General features: G+C 43.1%; 1 protein-coding gene across 1 annotated transcript in view; it reads left to right on the top strand.

The window, feature by feature from the left end:
• The window catches only part of MYO3B (myosin IIIB), a 476,002-nt gene that overhangs the window by 99,365 nt on the left and 363,096 nt on the right, over nt 1–13,541 (top strand). Inside the window, exon 9 of the mRNA XM_043487760.1 lies at nt 3,870–4,015. Coding sequence (XP_043343695.1) covers nt 3,870–4,015 — 146 coding nt within the window. The remainder of the gene's footprint in view (nt 1–3,869; nt 4,016–13,541) is intronic.

Consider the following 13,541-nt stretch of genomic DNA (forward strand, 5'->3'; position numbering starts at 1 on the left):
TACAATATATACACAGTATTATAACTGTGTATTCAAACTACAAATTTTGACTAGTTGTGTTGGCAACCAACAATAGGAAGATTAAAGTCTATAGAGTTGTGAAATGTAAGATATATTTACTGTAACATAAAATTCCATGTAGTCACTAAAAGCACATCAGTGTTTCATTGTTACCCTTTAGTATATTCTGTTTCTGATCCTGATTGAATTTTGTTTTTCTTATTGAATCTACGCACAGGAAAAAAGTTTCCAAGAGCACACATGGCTTTTCTGTACCTAGTTAGGCATAGAGCTTAGACTCAATTTGAACTTGCTGTACTGCCTACCAAACTGATGTCTTCTTCCTGACTTCCCTGTTTTGTGAATGGTACCATCCTTCTCCTGGTCACCCAGGTCATATGTTAGTCTTCCTTGGTGTGCCCCTTTCCCTAGCCTCCCAAGTCCTGCAAGTCTTCCCTTGAACTCTCTCTCTCTCTCACCTGTTCTATCTGTCTCATTCCACTGCCACCAACATCACTTATACTCCTGTGATTGAAGCAAAGGCTTGACGTTAAGGGAGAGTATACACTTGCCTCAAGTATGTCTCCTCCTGGGGGCAGCAGAGCTGAGGTGGAGGGATGGAAGAGGATGAGATGTTTCGGGTCATGGGCCTGTGGCAATGCCATTTCAAACTCCCCTCTCTTCACCCCTTTAATAAGACTTACAGAACCTGGGAAACCTGGTCCCAGGGCCGCGCACTTAGTTGCCACTGCCATTCACCTTTTCTTTGTGGAGCATGGTAACAAGCGATTCAGAGAGCTCTCTGAGAGGTCACGTTCTCCTGGGGGCAAGACCAACTGACCATCTAAGCATTCTTAACTCAGTTTTATTTTACCTAGAGACAAGGAGAATGCTGAGCTAAGGAGAATGAAATTGCTTTTTCTCCTAAAGAAACAGTTGCAGACTTTGATGTTGCATTGACAGGAATACAGTTCCAGGATGTGTTGACCTTCCATCAGGGATGTAACCTCTTAGTGTGTGTCTTTGAATCCCATCACCCATAACTCAGTAAAGAGAAAGGGAAAGAGAGACTCTCTCTGAAGACATGGAATTTAGGTGAAACAAATCTCAAAGACGTGGCTAGTTTGGTCAAAATATGAGGACAGATGCTGATAATTCAGGTTCCTTGACAACCTTTATTATTAAGAGTCCTTATCATATTATGATGTTTAGATGTCTCTCCTCTGCCTGGGCTCAAATTCTGTCCCTGACCGTGACTAGCTATGGGCTCTGGGGAGGCTATTTAACTGTGCTATAGCTCAGTTTCCATGCCTACTAAGGCAGTAATAGTACCTGTCCCACAGAGTGATTGTGTACCTACCTAGGACCATGCTGGCTCATCAGTGCTTAATAATTATTTGTGAGTTATTTTACTTCAGAAATTTTCTAGAAACTTCTTTAGAAAGCTAAGCTTAAATAATTCCTTCGTCACATTGCTAGCTGAGTTGAGGGAAGAGAATTTGGCCAAAGGATACTCTTCTATTAATCAAACTGAGCTGAAGATAGTATGTGTCTGTCTGTGAAGAGAAGTGAAAACGAGATACACGTTTTGAATATTTTATAACAGCACTTGAGAAACGATAGGATATCTCCATTTCTACCTTTGGACAGGTTCTTGGAATTGCCTTCTGTGTCCCATTCAAGATTGCTAGAAGTCAATTGGAATTTCTTCCTGGAAGTTGTAGACTAGGGGCACTAGATACTTTCCATTATCTTGGTTGGCCTGAATTGGTCTCCCTCTAATATCCTAAGCTTTTGAAGCCTGCATCCTTTACTAGACATGCTAGTATGTACTGGCTTAGGACATTTATGTGTCATAGATTGTTATTTAATTTCTTACAGGTTCACTTTAAATTTCACTCGGCCATAGCTCTTGTTGGAGAAGGATACAGTCTTATTTCTCTTTTCTCCACAGGAATGTATAAGGATGGTGAACTACTTGCTGATTGAAAGGTCTAAAATTATATTTGTCTCACACATTTGGAAATGTCATTTCTGAAAGGGAAGGTGTTAAATAGCCTTCTCTGGAGATCTTTTAAAATAATGTAGTTTCTCAGCTGATTGAGGTGATGAAAGTGAGGTCTTGGGGGACAATGAAACGGCCCCTGCTTCCAAAAATTGGAATTATTTGAACTTGAGTTTAAATGCACATTTGAAAATAATGTGTTAAAAGTATCCTTTTAAGGTGTTAATGTGTTAAATGTATCCTTCTGTGGCAGGCGAGTCTGTTCAGAGCATGAGGCTGGGATCCATCCCAGGCCAAGGATGCAGGTACATGGAAAAGGGTTCTTTGGTTCAGAAATCAGAAGAAAAGGGTAGAGGACAATTATGAAAGTAGGAGACCACGTCTCGGGTAAGATGGGCATGTTCACCTAGCATCGTGAGACCAGTGAGCTGGGTCTGGCAGAGAAAAGGTGCATTAGGTTTCTGTCACTGACATAATATTACCACACATTTAGTGGCTTTAAACAAGGCATGTTTATTCTCTAGGTCAGATGTCTGAGTCTTACCTAATTAAAATTAAATTCTCCATTTGGAAGTCTCACAGTAATCAGACTTAGAATGTCCCCAGTGGAGCACAACCCAAACCTGCTTCTACTACTGTCTTCCCCATCTCATTAAATACCAATTTCGTTCTGGAATTGCCCAGGTTAAAAATTCTGGACTCCTCTTTCTTATAAGCCCCATTCAGCAAATCCAGTTGACTCTACCTTCAAAATTATATTATCAAAATCTGATTATTTCTCACTGTCTCTAGTTTGGATTCCTGCAGTAGCATCTTTAACTGGTGTTGCTTCCTCTACTCACGTGTCTTATTAATGTATCCTCAGCACAGTAGCCAGAATGCTCCTGCTAATGTGTAAGCCAGATCTGTTACTCTTCTCCTCCACATAAGTTGGTCCATCTCACTCAAAGTCAAAGACCTTCTGATGGCCTAAGAGGGCAGGGAGGCCCACTCCTTTGGCCAGTGATGCTATATGTCTGCCTCATAGGCTGTTTGGACCAACACAGCTTCAAACCATAAAAGTCTCCTACCTCTCATAATCATGGGTTATCCTAGGTCAAGGAGGCAGATTTCAGGTCAAAAAGGAGCTTTCGGTCCCTGCAACATGCTCCGGCCAACCCCTGCCTTCTCCCAGTCCCATTGTGATACCCACCAGAGTCTAAGTGTAGAGCTTTCCCTGCTAACTCAAAAAGCTGATAAAAAATACTTTCCCACAAGGTTCCAAACTCTTCAAACCAATGACAAGCCCAAGGGCATTTTCTGGTTCCCCTTCTCTCCAGTACCCGGTTGGGCTAATCCCCGAAGCAGCAGCTGGGCGGAAGCATAAACCAGTTGGGGTTGCGGAGGGGGCGCAGATTTTCTTGGAAAAAGAGAATGCGAGGGAGTGGTTCCTATTTTAAGTTAACCACATCAGTCTCTAGGGACTTTGTGCAGGAGACACAAGAGACAGGCATCTTTGAGAACAGCTGTTCCTCACTGTTGAATCGGCAGCTGGTAAGGAGATGAAGGATGTAGACAAGGCCTAACCCTTAAAGGGCGTCAGGGTGGGTGTGGTGAGGTATTCACCCTTGCACCGTCCTTGGTATCAACAAGGTTCGGTGCATGTTCATTGAACTGAATTCATACATTTTAAAAATGGATGAACATATCGGATGATAAATCAATCACACAAATAAAGCCTAGAAAATGGACCTTTTGTTATTACTGAAATTCAGTATCAGTATAGCCAGGAAACTGAGATGGGGGCTGAGACCGGCCAAGCGCCTTTTGGGGCATCTGAGGTGTCAGTGGGGTTGATGTGTCGTGTCCCGATTTTGTCTGGTAGGTCATCGCTTGTGAGCAGCAGTATGACTCTTCCTATGACGCCCGCTGTGACGTGTGGTCCTTGGGGATCACAGCTATCGAACTGGGGGACGGAGATCCTCCCCTCTTTGACATGCATCCCGTGAAAACGCTCTTTAAGATTCCAAGGTAGGACACAAGATGGCGCTCTTGGCTCATTAGTTCTTTGTGAACGAGGCTCGTTAGGATAATAAAGAGTTGGTAAACAGTTTCTCTCCAAACCTGTGAAAGCCTGATTGTAAAATGTATTTCTCTTTTAAGGGGGCGGCGGGGGTCGGCACGGGGGAAGGGAGGATAGAGGGTTTCCTGAAAGACAGCATATTCCAAAAATAATAGGAGTATGTTGTAACAATCGCATATTTTCAGTACTCCAATTTTTCTGAGATGTTGATTTTTTAGGCTTTGCATGGCAAGACTAAAAATGCAGCTTTGGCTTAAGTACTCTTTCTAAATACTAATGTTTTCTTTTTAAATTATATAATCATATCTGGTCTTTTTTTTTTTTTTTTTCCAGTTTGAATCTTTCTCCAGTATGCTGAAAAATTTAGGGATAAAAAAAAAATGTGTACCAGCACTAAAAAATTTTAGAAAAATGTTACATCAGTCATGATTTTCTCTCTAACCCTTTATTTCTGTCTCAGTGGGAAATGGTGCTGAAAGAGGTCTGTTTGAAGGGTATTTAAATGCCAATATATTTTTTATTGTCTATATTCATTAGGGTTTTGTACAAAAGGTTTGTTGGTTGTCTTTCATCAGAATAGGGCTGATGTTTGGCAAGGCACTAGTTACAGAAAATGAAGCTATCTGGGAGCTCCATGCAGGCATGTTGCAGCTTGAAAGCTTTGTGCCTTTCACATTTCTCTTGCAAAGGAAGACTCTGGCCGGCTGGGAGCCATTTAACTGCTTTAACAATACAAGTGTTAACCTTTCCTTATCTGCACAATCACACAGCTATCACAGCCTTTAAAAATTTCTCCTGATTGCAATTTGCATTTCTGATTAGCCCTATTTATATGCAGATGAGGCTCTGTGGCATTCATCATCGTAATGTTATCGTTTTATACCTAGTCCAGATGTGAACAACCACCCACCATTATTCCCAAAATGATTCCCAACCAAGTCAGAGTTGGTCTTTTTTACTTTTCCAAAGTATAAAAACAGGTCCAGATGATTAGGACAAAGCTCCTGACTTTTTAAATGAATAATCTGATGAATGTTCAAAATAATGTAAGAATGCAGAACCCCAGAACAGTATTGTGTAAAGTAATATGTCAGAAAATGATAGATGGTATCTGGAATAATTTACATGTGTGTTTTGATTTTTTACAAATGGCTTACTCTTTATTAACTGTAGCCACATAATTTCTCAATTACCAGAACTAAGGTGTGGTTTCTCATTAGCTTGGAGAAGGAAATGGGAACCCATTCCAGTATTCTTGCCTGGAGAATCCTATGGACAGAGGAGCCTGGCAGGCTACAGTCCATGGGGTCTCAGAGTCAGACCCAACCGAGCGACTAACACTTTCACTTTTCTGATTAGCAAAACATATGTACTTTTAATAGGCGATCATCTACTTGGGTATGTTTTCTGTCTTTTTTTGATGTGCATTTGTATACAGACCAAATGTTTGAAAATTTCATAGGTAGTAAATATGAGGCAGCTTTGGAAGTGTGTGTGCGTGTGCATGGGTACACACATACTCACGTGAATGTGTATGTGTTTAACAGACCCTTTATCTCCAGTGACTCCTCTTAGTTTGCTTCTGTGCCCAGCCAAACCTCCGCTCTCTAATAACTTTTATACTGTCACTCCCTTCCCTTCTTCTGTCTTGGGAGAAGCTTCCAGATCTGAACACAAATAACCAAGCCTCCCACTGCTTGCCTCAGGACAGGGCAAACTTCAGGAACAGGTGAATGGCTAAAAAAGGATCTTAGTGACACGGATCCTTATCCTAAAGTAGGTTGAAGCTTTCTCTCCTTGCGGTGTAACCTCTGGCCTTTTCACCATCTCTTGGTTCCTGTGCAAGTGATGAATCAGATTGAACTAGGGAATGTCAACACTAGTTGGTTAGTAGGCCCTCAGGGTGATTACGTGTGCCTTTATTACAACCTTAATGGCCAGCTTGATATTTTTGGACAGGAAGGATGGAGGTTTTATTATTTTTTTAATGTAGCCTGTTTATAATTACTGCATAGTTTTTTATATGCAGATGACACCACCTTTACAGCAGAAAGTGAAGAGGAACTAAAGAGCCTCTTGATGAAAGTGAAAGAGGAGAGTGAAAAAGCTGGCTTAAAGCTCAACATTCAGAAAACTAAGATCATGGCATCCCGGTCCCATCACTTCATGGAAAATAGATGGGGAAACAGTGGAAACAGTGTCAGACTTTATTTTTGGGGGCTCCCAAATCACTGCAGATGGTGATTGCAGCCATGAAATTAAAAGATGCTTACTCCTTGGAAGGAAAGTTATGACCAACCTAGATAGCATATTAAAAAGCAGAGACATTACTTTGCCAACAAAGGTCGGTCAGTCAAAGCTATGGTTTTTCCAGTGGTCATTTATAGATGTGAGAGTTGGACTGTGAAGCAAGCTGAGTGCTGAAAAATTGATGCTTTTGAACTATGGTGTTGGAGAAGGCTCTTGAGAGTCCCTTGGACTGCAAGGAGATCCAACCAGTCCATCCAAAGGAGAGGTCAGTCCTGGGTATTCATTGGAAGGACTGATGCTGAAGCTGAAACTCCAATACTTTGGCCACCTCATGCGAAGAGTTGACTCATTGGAAAAGACCCTGATGCTGGGAGGGATTGGGGGCAGGAGGAGAAGGGGACGACAGAGGATGAGATGGCTGGATGGCATTACCGACTCGATGGACATGGGTTTGAGTAAACTCTGGGAGCTGGTGATGGACAGGGAGGCCTGGCGTCCTGTGATTCATGGGGTTGCAAAGAGTTGGACATGACTGAGCGACTGAACTGAACTGAACTGATAGCTTTTTATACTCACCAAGTTTTTTACTTAAAAAGTATCTTGTTAATTAGAATTACACAATTTTCTTAGGAAGGGTCGTAGATTGCCAAGTGTGTTTGTGTGTGTGTGTGCGCATGTGTTTATCCTCTTAATCTTCGGTGGTCAAAACAGTATCCTTTTCTCAGAAAACTTCTTTGATGGAGAAATTTAATACTTAAACATTTTAGATAGGCACTCAGGTTATCTGCCTATGTGCTTCATGGCTCTCTCTCATTCTATCTCAGCATTTCCTTTCCTAAAGCTAATGGCAAGTCATGACAAAATTCCTTTGAACCTATTTGGTTTCAGAATGTTTTTCTTCCTCTTTGGTTATGAGTGTTGTCAGTGTTCTGGAGCTCTCTTCAATTAAACAATGAAATCCATTGCAGAGTGCTCTTGGGGGCCAGAGTACTGCGTGTGGCCTTTCTTACCTGCCTCTTGCCTATGCCTTTCTCTGATTGGAAATAAGTTGAGTAAATTAACAAGTAAGGGAAGAAAAGAAAACCTGCCCCAAGTCAGGGAAAGAGTGACTTTCGTGAGTGATAAAGGACTTGGGACTTAACACAGTGCTGGTTACATGTGAGGAGGGAGCCTCGGAGGTCAACAGAACAGGTGATTACTGGGGTTCCCTGGGCTTTGTCAGAAAACAGGCGAGATCTGCCTAGCTGTGCTTGATTTGCCTGAACAGGGGTCTCCTGCTTTCTGCTCTTTGCCTCCACTCACCTCCCCCTTTCTTTTGACCTTCACTTTAGAAGATGACACGTGGGGTATTCGTGACCTGTCTCTGATCACGACATGACTTGCAATCTTTTCTTCATTGCAAACACACTGAAATTATCTGCTGATTGGCAGAGCAGCCACTGTTTGCTGAACTTGTCAGCATGTGTCATCTTGTCTAATGCCTTTGCTCCAAAAAAGTCACTCCTCTCTGACAGCCACTGCTCTTTGTGCTGCTATTTTTCTCCAGGAGTTAGAGGAGAGGGAAAGAAGGAAAACTGTTTCTCTAGGCATCAGCGGGTTCAACAACCTCTCTCTCACAATTCTCTCCTGTGGACTCCTGTAGAATTCCAAAGGCTTAGAAGGATCTTGCAGATGACCTGGACAGATTTTTCACTTAACCCATGGAGTTAGGAGAAATATACAATTACGTACCTTTCTTGGCAACCAGGTATCTTTCCTTAGCTTGGAGTCTTTGGCTAATGACCTCTTTGACCTCCACAGATGGGGTCAGGGAGGCAGTGGGGACCAGCGTGGGTGCATTTACTGGATGAGGACTAAGAGCCCTGTCACTGGCTGGTTTACTGGGGCCAGATAGCAGCTGAATCAGTGCAGTCTTACTGCACATTGAGAGCTTCCGTTGCGTTCCTGTGGGAAAATGCAGGGTGCTTTTAAGATTCCCAGCAGAAATGTCCTTGTCTGAGAGTGGATGAGACAGAATGACTTGAACATTCCAGTCCCTGAAGCCAGTGACTTTTCCTTCCTAATGAGGAGTTTTCCTCTAGTACACAATTTGGGAAAAGAACTCATGATCATCCCAATTTACGTTCAGGCTTGATTTCCTCACCAAATTTAGATTGTTCCAAACTGTCCCCAGCTATTTAGTTTCTGAGGGCTGTCACAACAAATTACCGCAAACCTGGTGTCTTAACACAAGAGAAATGTATTCTCTCCCAGTTCTAGAAGCCAGATGTCCAAAATCAGGATGACAGCAGAGCCCTGCTCCCTCTGCAGGCCCTGAAGGAGAATCCTTTCTGCCACTTCCAGATTCTGTGGCTTCTGGAATTCCTTAGTTTTTGGCAGCATCACTCCAATCTCTGCCTCTATTTTCACATGGCTTTCTTCACTGACACTCTATGTGTTTTTCTTTTCTGTCTGACCAGTGAGACCACTCATCATTGAATTTAGGCCTCATCCTAATTTAGGGTGACTCCATCTCAAGATCCTTGTCTGAATTATATTCACATGCGTGCATCACTCAGTCGTGTCCAACTCTTTGTGACCCCATGGACTGTAGCCCACCAGGCTTCTCTGTCCATGGGATTATCCTGGCAAGAATACTGGAGTGGGTAGCCATATCCTCCTCCGGGGGATGTTCCTGATTCAGGGATCAAACCCACAGCTCCTGTGGCTTCTGCATTGGCAGGCAGATTCTTTACCACTGAGCCACCAGGAAAGCCCTAGCTTAGCTTTATTGAGTGCCATCTGTGTGGCAGGCACAGTGCTATGCAATTCACAAAAGCAAATGTATTCAGTTCCCACAGTGACCCTTGAGGTAGATGCTATCACCGCTTTATTCTAGAGGAGAAAACTGGAATTCCAGGGAGAAAGCCCTGCTCCCGCACCAGTGGAGGGAAAATGGTTTGAATCTGTAAAGTTTGACTCCAAAGACCTCCCATTTTGCAACTGCATTGAAAAGTTAAAGCCCTTTCTTAAGTTATATTTATTTATTAATGGATTGTGATTTCAGCACTGAGGGGGCTGGAATATAAAGAAATGAATAGGAGGGAACTGTTCTCAGAGCTTTCTGAGAGGCTGTTCCTGGGTTATATATATTTGACTTGAATAAAATTTTCCACTGGAAAAAAAAATGAAAGTGATATCCTAGTCCTTAAGAAGCTTACAGTCTGCCTGCCTTCTCCGTGCTCCCGTTTCAAACTGACAGAGGAAACCTGAGAGTTAGAATTTTATTAGCATCAGCGTGTCAGTCAAGGAACTGAAGAACAGAAATCAAGTGTCATCACAGGTGAGCCCAGGCCCTCCTTGGTTCAATGATTAGTGACTCCCAAACCAGAAATCCCTCCCTTCTCCAAGCTCCCCTTCAGGCAACTGCCTTTTAGTTCCTGATTTAGCACACTTAAGGCCAGTGTTTGAACTAAAGAACTGAACATGTGTTACATAAAAGCAGAGCAGCATTTCAGGTTGTCATTGTTGGTACCTAGTCGTTCCCATCCCATTCCATGCTCCTTGCCAAGCCTGCGCCTGCCATGACCATCAGGGCTGTTTCTGGTAGCATCTTCCCCCCTTCATTTTCCTTTTGGTTTTTCAGTAGGAAAGCCTCACTTTGGTTGTGGAGGAAATGAAAATCTGTTCCTGGCCTCCTGCTTTGGAATGCATTTTCTCATGGAAACTTTTAAGTGGTTATTTGGGAGGAGGTGATAAAACAACTGAAGTTCTCACTCCTGGAGTATTATTAGGCTCATGGCCAGCTCGAGTTTTATAATTGAGTCCGAGGACAGCCTGTGTCTTAAACTTCATGCTAATGGGAAAAAATGCTTTCCCTGCTCTAAACTATCCATTCACAAGAGTGCTTTGGAACATAGTCTGTTGGAGATTAGGGATGACCGTGCCCTCCAACCCGGGACATCTCTAACTTGGTTCTTGTTAAGTCAGGCTTAGGCTGAGTGCTTGAAGTGCAAGATGAATAAGACAGGATATTTTTGTTTGTTTGTTTGTTTTGTCTGAAGGAGAACGTAGTTTTACATTCCATTCACTGCTTCATTCACTGTCAGAGGTAAAATGGGCAGAAGTCAAACAGCAAAAAAAAAAAAAGAAAGAAAGAAAGGCAAAGAGAAGGGACTGAGAAAGCAGGAGTCTATGTGACAGATTTCCTCAGGGTCTCAACGCCTACAGTTGACTCCTGTTCTGAAACACACTCCTTGGGCTGAATTTTCATCTAATTTCTTCAAATTTCCATCATTTTTAAAACGTGAAGATTCCTTTTGTTCGGACTTTCCTAATTCACAGACCAAATTGTTCCCACATGGGTGGCAAACCCGCTCCTCAGCTGTGAGCTGCTGCAGAGGCAGCAGGGAGTCCTGAGTCACCAGTAATTGTCTCAGTGTTATAGAATTGTCACAGGACATTTTCCCTTAGGGCTGTGAAATATAAGGAAAAGAAATTAAAACTAAACTATTGTTGGAATGTAATGAGTTGGGGAGGGGTGGGTGTCTAATGGCACAGTAAGGCTGGATTTACCCCGGGGGAACTTTGGTTTCTCTTCATCAACCCAGGTCACTTAGCTATTGGCCCTCTGAGCAACGAACCCTTACAATCCAGGCTTCACTCATAAAGCAAGAAGAGCTAGGAGAATTAGCATCGTTTAGCATTTATTGAGTGCCTAAGAGCAAAAATAAGTTAAAAAATACTCAAATAGAAAAACAACAGTCTTTTACACCTCTTTTTCTTTCTTGGGAGATTTCTAGTCCTGTTTTAGTGGATTGTGGCCTCTGCCTCTCAGGATGTCTTGGGGGTGCCCTCCTTCCCCCTAGGGTATCTTCTCCATTAGTTGAGAACAAAGTATCTGGAGGCAGCTGGCAGAAATGCCCCAGAAGGCTTCCCCTCTGTGGAACATATTTACAAACTCTTTTTTTTTAATTTGAGTTGAGCAGTTGGGACTGTTAGTTCCTGTGGAGGTGCAGCTTGCTGCCCCTCGTGACTCCTGGCAGGCAGGGAAAGTTCATCTTTGCAGGGTTTCATCTGGAGATCAGGTGGCAAAGCAGGAGTGTGCCTCCAGGGAGTGCTGGTCCCCATCCCTGTGGAGAGGATGCCCGCCTGGACAGGAGGGAAAGGCTGGAGAATGAGAGGTGCTGACTTCGAACTCTATCCAAGCTCTCTCCCTCCTGACTCTGATCTCATTATTTTGGCCCCAGTCACTTTGGCTAATGCCCATTTAGCTCCTAAATGGTGGAGAGATGGGCAAAGGGGGTAGGCAAGGCAACAGAACTTGAAATAGTACTGAAGGGTTTGCAGCACCCTCATTTCCTCTTGATTCCTGGAAAAAAAAAAACAAACAAACAGGAGTAAAGGCGAAGGATAGATAGACTGTCTTTACGGGTTGGCATAGTAGTAGGGCAGGGACAGCACAAGGATGAACAGTGACAAGGTGGTAAAATGAAGGCTCATTACAGCTGCAGCTGTCCTTTCCTGAAAAGTCCTGAAAGCAGGTGAAGCCGGGGTCATAAGAAAGAAAATATAGGGTAGTGGTCAAGCATTGATGTTTGTGTCGGTTATCTGCTGGTAGGTAACAAACCACCCCAAAGTTAAATGCACAATCACTTATTATTTCTCATAAGTCTGGGTTCTTGAGTGGCTGTTGGCTGGGCTTCCTCATGCTTCCTTCCTGTGGCCAGCTGGAGATTTGTTTTCGTGCTGGCTGGTCTAGGATGCCCTTGTCTAGGATGACTTGGCTCTGCTGTTTTCTCATCATCTAGCAGGCTGGCCAGGACTCTTCTCACATTGGTGACAGGGTTCCCAACACAGATACAGGGACAGGTAGAAAATTGGGCTGTTTTCACAATTCATTTACCCCAGTGTTCTGTAGTCAGTCTGCGTGAGTTCAAATACCAGTTCTACTACTTTCAAACTGTACGGACTTGACCAAGTCACTTGTCTCTGCGCCTCAGTTTCTTCCTCTGTAAAATGGAGATATGACTGAAGCTATATTAACCTCATAGAGTTGTTGTGAGCAGTTAATGAATACAAGTTACTCAGGACAGTATATAGAAAGCATTCGATTTTTGCTGGATGCTATCAAAGAACAAGACCTCAGAAGAGTATTTATATTGTGAGAAATTTGCTTTCCCTTGTAGCTCAGGAGTTGAAACCTTCTCTTCAAAAGGGCTACCTATGAGATCAATCACTTGAAAGTTTAGCTAATTGATTTATTGATGATTATATGGGAAATTGAGAATGAAGACTGATTTCTCAATAAATCCTCACTATTAAAACTTCTACTGCATCTGCCTGAGGGACTCTGCTGTGAATATCCATTATCACAATTCCTTTGTTGACAGCCACGCTTCACAGAGATGTGGACCCCCCACCCCCACCCTGTCCCCATATATACCCATGAATGTGATGTCAGGACTGCCCCTTGGGAGCAGAGCTGGCCTTGGTCCCCTCCCTCATTGTGTCTACAATGCGTGGTGATACTGTCATCCTCTGAGAACTGAGGCTGCAGGGCTTTTCCTTCCTCTCAGTTTCATCTTTGTGGCAGCTTTGTGCTTGGTGGGTGAGTTGTGTCATGGGGGCTTGGCTGCCCCCCTCTATAGGTCCCTTTAACCCTCTTGGTAGGTACAGTCTCCCCCATGTTCTAGTAATTTCATGTCCCTGAGTAAAGGCACAATAGTGAGAGCTCTGTCAAGATTGGGAATGATTTTTTTTTTCCAGTCCAGACTGGAAAGGCTAAAAGCATTGGCAATGGGAGACTGAAACCCAAGCCATGTGAAGGGATTGTAAGGAGAGCACTTCGTTGCTCCAGACGAGTTCAGGTTTCTCAGCTCGGAGGAGTGATAACCCAGGGACGGAGCAGATGAGACTGCCGACCCACTGACGGTGATCTTGGAAGAATTCTGGAGGACTGAAACAGTGTTAGAAGAGTGGAAAGGGAGTTCTTCAAAAAAGTAAAGAAAGCAGGACCTGCAGACTACTATCTGGTGAGCTTGATTCTATGCTGGGCTAATTATAATTACTAAGGTTCTTCTTTTTTCTTTGAATAGCTTATGAATTCTTAGAAGAAAATCTGTGATCATTATGAATTGTCTGGGTTCATTAAAAATAAGCCATGTCCAGCTAATGTTGTGGTTTGGTATTACTGCAAGACAAAGGCAAATAGGGACTGTTTCAGAAAGAATACATTTGGAATAT

The sequence above is a fragment of the Cervus canadensis genome, chromosome 15 (genome assembly GCF_019320065.1).
Source record: "Cervus canadensis isolate Bull #8, Minnesota chromosome 15, ASM1932006v1, whole genome shotgun sequence".
NCBI lineage: Eukaryota > Metazoa > Chordata > Mammalia > Artiodactyla > Cervidae > Cervus > Cervus canadensis.